We start from the raw sequence: 6,000 nt of genomic DNA, 5'->3' as shown, positions 1-6,000 counted from the left end.
GTGGCTGAGGGGAGCCCCGGTCCCGACACACCGGATCCCAGCGCCGGGCTGGACATGGCTGAGGGGAGCCCCGGTCCCGACACACCGGATCCCAGAGCCGGGCTGGACATGGCTGAGGGGAGCCCCAGCCCCGGCACGCAGGAGCCCAGCGCCGGGCTGGACATGGCTGAGGGGAGCTCCAGCCCCAATCCGCAGGTAACTCAGCGGGGCTGGGCAGCACGGGCACAAATAGCATAGCCCCAAATAGCATCACAGCCCTTGCACACAGACCCTGCAAACAGCCTCACACACACACAGACCTGCACTTACCCTTGGGACACACAGGCACACACATACACAGACCACCCTGCACACAGAGATCCCCACTGCAAACAGCCTTACAGACACACCTGCACACAGAGACCCCCCTGTGAACAGATTCACACACAGATCCACCAGCACTCAGAGACCACCCTGCAATCAGCTTCACACACAGACCCCCCCCATAAACAGCCTCATAAACACACACCCACACACCCACAGCCTCACCCAGACCCCGCTGCAAACAGCCTCTCACATCCTCGCACATACAGATCCCCCTGCAAACAGCCTCACACACACACACACAGCTGCACACACAAACCCCCATAGAAACAGTACCACACACACTGATACACTCCTGCACACGCCCTGGGGCACAAACACACGCCCTACACAAGGACTGTCACACAAAAACATCCCCTGTACAGTGCTTGTATCTGCCTCATGCACACTCTCCCCACTCACACAGCCCATCACACACGCGGTGCACACAGAGAACCGTGTCCATCACCATCACCTACACGTCCAGCCAGCCAGCACAGACACACTCGCAGACATCCACACCTCCACGCCTCAGTGATCCTGTGCATACACATCCCCTTTCCAGGTACCTTTTCCCATTTGTTTATTCCAGCTGTTTGCGTGCACCTAGTGATCTCTTCCCATCCTATATCGGGCTTTAAGCTCTAAACATCCTCATTTTCTTTCCCCAGGACATCTCCCATGTGCTGGCTAGTGCCTTTAAGGACTTGTACACTGGAGATGTTTTTGAGGTGGACATGGCAACAAACTGGATTGAGTCCCAAGGAGAAGACAGTGTTTATCAGGACAGTTATACAGATGAGCTAGAGAAGGTACAAGTCCAAACCAAGTCAGAGTTTGGAGCTCTTTAGTTGCTGCTTAGATCTTCCGTAAAATAAAATTAAAAGGCAGGTGTTGGTCCTACAACTGACATTTTAATGGAAATTTACTTGAGCACAGTTTCCCATGGAACCTTTCATGTAAGTTAATATTCACATGCTCCTTCATGATGTTGTTATATCAAGCTGGCTTTTCAGACACAGAGTACAACCAGTAAAAGCAGTAGCCCTTTAAATGCCTATTGTACTGGCTGAAAACTTTTCCCTGTACCTGCTGATCAGTGCCCCAGGTTTCTTATCTTGTCATCACCCCAGTAGCTGTTGTCAGTGTATAAAAGAAGAGACTGATGCTGGATGATTTTAGCCACAGGTATTTTTTTTTTCTGTTTTGTGTCATCATGGAATGGCAGTGTTTTAGCAGGCCAGTTGATGCTAGTAAAGTAGTGATGTTTTACCAATCTATCTCTGTTTACCTCTCAAAGACAAACAGAAAACATTTACCTGTAACAGCTCAGATTTCTCTTTATTCACCCATACCCATGGCAGCTTCTTGCTGAGTATAAGAGCCGACTGATGGAAGCTGACAAAGCAGAAGAGGAGATCATTCAGGCCCAGGCCCGAGCCAAAGCTGAAGAAGAAAGGGTTCTAAATCTGATGAAGGCTGAGGCAGGGGAATATTTCCACAAAATGGGGCTGCCACCAGGTGAGGATTCGAGAATGTTGCCCCCCAGGACATGGTTATGGTACCTGGAGACCAGTTTGGAGTGGTCTTTACATCAACAGAGCAACTTGGAAGGATTTTGTGCTGAGGTTCAAGTAGAGTAACATCTGGTTAACACTGAGAAACCAAACAACCAGGTCATGTTCAAGGTATTAAATTTGAAATTGAAGGGTTACCACTTAAATATTACAAGCATACATACCTTGATATATAGCAGCAACAAACAGATTAAATGTTTCTCCAAAGGGTGCTTAGCTGGGTTTGAACTGAATTTAGAACTGTAGAGGTACATGTCCAGATTTTGGGATTAAAATACCAGATTATATCTCTATAAAAAAAAATAACCTGACAGGGATGAGGTATAAAAATATTACTTTGGATTGATCAAGATAGTGTGTTTTAAGGGGCTAATATTTTGTCTTTTTTGATTGTCCTTTGTTTGTTGGCTTTTCTGTTGCAGCGGCATCTTCTTTTCGGTGGATTGTGGATAATGAACTTCTCAGAAAAAATAATTTAATCTGTCCTGAGGATTACATCACTGAGAAACTACCTCTTGCTAAAGCACCAAAAGGTAACTTTTAAAGCAGAAAGTAATTTAGACTTTTTAGAACACTCTATAATTGAAATATTGGAGGATGTAGCAGATCTGAGTATATTTTTATAGTTTTCTGCCAAAGCAGAAGGGACTCTATTATTTTAAGCATAATATTCCACTAAGGGCACATTCTCAAAGTAAAATTGATAAATTCAAAACTACTGAGTTTAGATGTTCTTCAATATGGTGTTTAATGGTTGTTGCACATTTGTTTACAGTTCTTTCCATCTCACACAAGAACTCTGAGTTCTATCTCTATCCAATTTCATTAGCACAGAAGCTGCATCACATCTTGTATACAGTGAAGGGAAGCAGTTACATTAAAGTAAAAACTATTTTCAGTGAAATGTAATTGTCTTCTTGATTTAGGGTTTAAAATTTTCCAGTTCTGGAAATATATTAGTTTTATTTGCATATGACAATCAGGACGAAAAATATTTTGGTCAATGTCAAGACTTCTTTACTTCTTTTATTTATGTCTGAGCTAAGATGAAAGGTTTTAGGATCATTGAAATGAATTTTTTCAGTCAAGCCAAGATAAAGTAATCAACTTAGTCACACATTTCAAGATTTGGTGTTCCAAAGGGAAAAATCTCACATCTTAAATTTGGTGGCAGTTTTGCTGTCTAACCATAGGAACATGGGACTAGGTGGTATATCCTGTTTTTGTCAAGTTTCTGACTGTCAGAAGTCCATCATATAGATCTTTTTGTAAACTGAACAGGGCATTCTAAGTCCCACTCACTTGTAAGGTTAACATATCTGTCTGGGAGTAATATAACTGTATACAGCCTGTTTAACTAGTGCTTCTAAACGCTTTCTTATTAAAGCACTCAGCTTTGTTTGTACAAAATAAGTTATAAATATAAATTAAATTGTAGAGGATTTAAACTGTATTTTTGCTATCAACGAGACTTAAAATAAAAACTCATATACCTATGTTTAGACTAAATAATGTTTTCATGTTTATCATTCTTATTCATGCTTATCATTCATGTTTTCCTCTTACAGAATTTTTTTTTTCTTTGAATTGCAGGAGCATCAGAACCTGGATACCTGAAAGGGACCTGTAAACAACATGCTTTTTCACTGGACAAGAGTATCTACCTGCCTGGCAGTGTGACAAGTGTGTCTTCAACTCCAGACTCTAGCCTCGAGGCTAAAACCATAAGTAAGGTACATGTTACAAGTTTGTTTTAGTCTGTCTGATCTGTAAGGCCTCTTGCTGTTTCTGCAACAAAGGGTGAATATCAACCCATTGTTGATTTGACTCCAGTACTTAATTTATTTACTCTGTTAAAAAGGGAGAAACACTGTATTTGTTATATAAAATTTCATTGCTGTGTAGCTTTAGTTAGACATGTGCAGTTCCCTTTTTCATCATTCTCAAAATCACTGTGTTTAATGTTGCACGATGCACTCTTGTTTTTCAAAGAATACTAAAGCCTTACAGAAACGAGCTGGGAAAGAAAGTAAGGCCTGGAAAGCAGAGGAAATAAGTGAGTGTCTTGCCAGACTTGAGAAAAGACAGAATTACTTGAAGAACCCACGCTTTTTCCTACCCAATACTCTGCATGGAGGCAAATCTCTTGTAATATCTCAAGAAAAAGTGGAAGAAATCATAGCCAGAAGAAAAGCAGAAGATACCAAAGGGTATGCAGTGTGTACAGTTCCTGGATTCTGAGCTGGAGCACACAGAGCTCCACTATAGAATTGCTGTGGATTTACCCAGAGATATTTTGAGCTAAATTTCTTATATAGTCTCTTAATAACAAAGTATGTCTTTATGATATTTTGTTTCGGCCAAAGGAGACATTTTGCAATTTCTCATTTTATCAGTATTTAGAGAACTAGGCAAGAAGATAATGTCTCCTTTTTTTTATCTTTCAGTGATACCTCATTTGTTCCTGTGTTTCTTGCCAATCCACCTTCTGTCCTGTTTTCATATGATAAAGCTGGGCAGGTTTATGAGGTGAGAAGGTTCTTTGTAGAGAGTTAATTCTGCCTCCCTGGAGAATTATGTCCTATCATGATCTACGTATTTCTGTAGTCTTTCAATCTGTAGTCTTTCAATCTGTAGTCTTTCTGAATTTTAATAAAAGTCTGATTTTGTTCTGTATATTGAATTAATGACCCTTTAACTTCCTTGAAGATATTCCTTCACACCTGCCACTGACACACAAACCGTTTAAAGATTAAATGGGTCCTTCTCAGTCTCTGCTTTGTTTTGGTACTACCTGATTCAGCCTCTATTGAATAAACTGGGATGTTGGGGTTGGTTGTGATGATGAAGTAGTTACTCCTAGCAGTCTTAGTAGTACCAGGGAATTGCAAATATTTTAATGAGTGATGATAAATACAATGGAGCATTTTCTTTTCTTTTTAAATGAAGATGACTATAGAGCTACGGAACATCACTTCAACAGGTCAACATGTAAGACTTATCCCCCCTTCTACTTCAGTATTTTTCATTTGGCCAGGTAAGGGTTCTTATTCTACCTTTAAAATGTTAACACATAAAAAAATCTAATTTACCTGCTCTAACAAAGATTTTTCAGAGATATTCTGTTTTGTTCTGTTATCCATAGTGCTCAGTTCTTTAGAAATTCAAGGCTGACTTATTACCATTCACATGTAACTCATAAGCAGATTGAAATGGTCTAATGAGGAACTCAAGAAGGCTAAATTAAAGTGTTTGATGTTAGATTGAAATGTATCGGTGGAATACCTAGATCGAGTCTTATCCAAAATTCATCTAGGAACAGATGTAGTTTCCACTGAAAAAATTAGGAGGAGAGGGCAAGAAATAAGACACTTCAGTTGCAGTAAGGAAGGGTAGGTTAGAGGAAAGTTAAGAAAATAATCTTTCCTGCAGTAGGATAGCCAGATACTGGGATAGATTGCCTGAGGAGATTGGGATACCCCAGGAACTGGAGGAATATTTAGAAGGAGTTAGATGCCTCCATGTAAGCCCTTTTGTCTTGTGGTAAAGCAAAACTGGGTCATGTCTCTAGTTTCTCCTTGCTGTTTTCTGTGTTTATGAGGAGCATATTTCAGACAAAACAATCTTTGAGCTCCCTGGAACATGTGCACATTCCCAGATTGCACTGCCAGGCCTCTTGTGCTCATCCCATTTTATCAGCTTGATTTAGGCAATAAATGAGGGGAGTTTACAGGCACATTTCCAGAGGAAGATGTGATCATAAATACCACTGCCAATTTGAGGAGGTTTTAAATTTTGTTTTAATTTTCTGCCTTTTTTTTTTTTTTTTTTTCCCCGCCCAAGGAAAATATCCAGGAAAGGGAGGAATGATTGCTCCTGGAATGGCATGCCAGTATACAGTCCAGTTTATTCCTGAATTTCTGGGAGATTATGAAGATCATATATTAGTGGAGAGTCAAGTATCAGAACCTTTTGTCATCCCAGTCCAAGCTAAAGTATCACTTCCAGTATTAACATGTCAGTAGTGTCCAAATATTAAATTTCTCTAAAGATAAGCAGACTTGGGTTTTTTTTATTTGAC

The 6,000-nt window shown here is 40.4% G+C and overlaps 1 protein-coding gene across 3 annotated transcripts in view; it reads left to right on the top strand.

Moving 5' to 3' along the window:
• Positions 1-6: 6 nt before the first annotated feature.
• Positions 7-6,000, top strand: part of DLEC1 (DLEC1 cilia and flagella associated protein) — a 33,461-nt gene continuing 27,467 nt past the window's right edge. For all 3 annotated transcript variants that reach the window (XM_042043552.1, XM_042043553.1, XM_042043554.1), the window contains exons 1-9: positions 7-195; positions 1,014-1,154; positions 1,707-1,863; positions 2,342-2,452; positions 3,513-3,652; positions 3,912-4,129; positions 4,367-4,448; positions 4,869-4,956; positions 5,763-5,936. In XM_042043552.1, the coding sequence (XP_041899486.1) occupies positions 55-195; positions 1,014-1,154; positions 1,707-1,863; positions 2,342-2,452; positions 3,513-3,652; positions 3,912-4,129; positions 4,367-4,448; positions 4,869-4,956; positions 5,763-5,936 (1,252 nt within the window). In that variant the 5' untranslated portion in view covers positions 7-54. The remainder of the gene's footprint in view (positions 196-1,013; positions 1,155-1,706; positions 1,864-2,341; positions 2,453-3,512; positions 3,653-3,911; positions 4,130-4,366; positions 4,449-4,868; positions 4,957-5,762; positions 5,937-6,000) is intronic.

This window comes from Corvus kubaryi, unplaced genomic scaffold (assembly GCF_017639235.1).
Source record: "Corvus kubaryi isolate FWS band 111438036 unplaced genomic scaffold, C.kubaryi_AGA036_p1.0 37398, whole genome shotgun sequence".
Taxonomy (NCBI): domain Eukaryota; kingdom Metazoa; phylum Chordata; class Aves; order Passeriformes; family Corvidae; genus Corvus; species Corvus kubaryi.
Note: the sequence above shows the minus strand (reverse complement) of the source record. Positions and strands in the feature narration are given on the sequence as shown.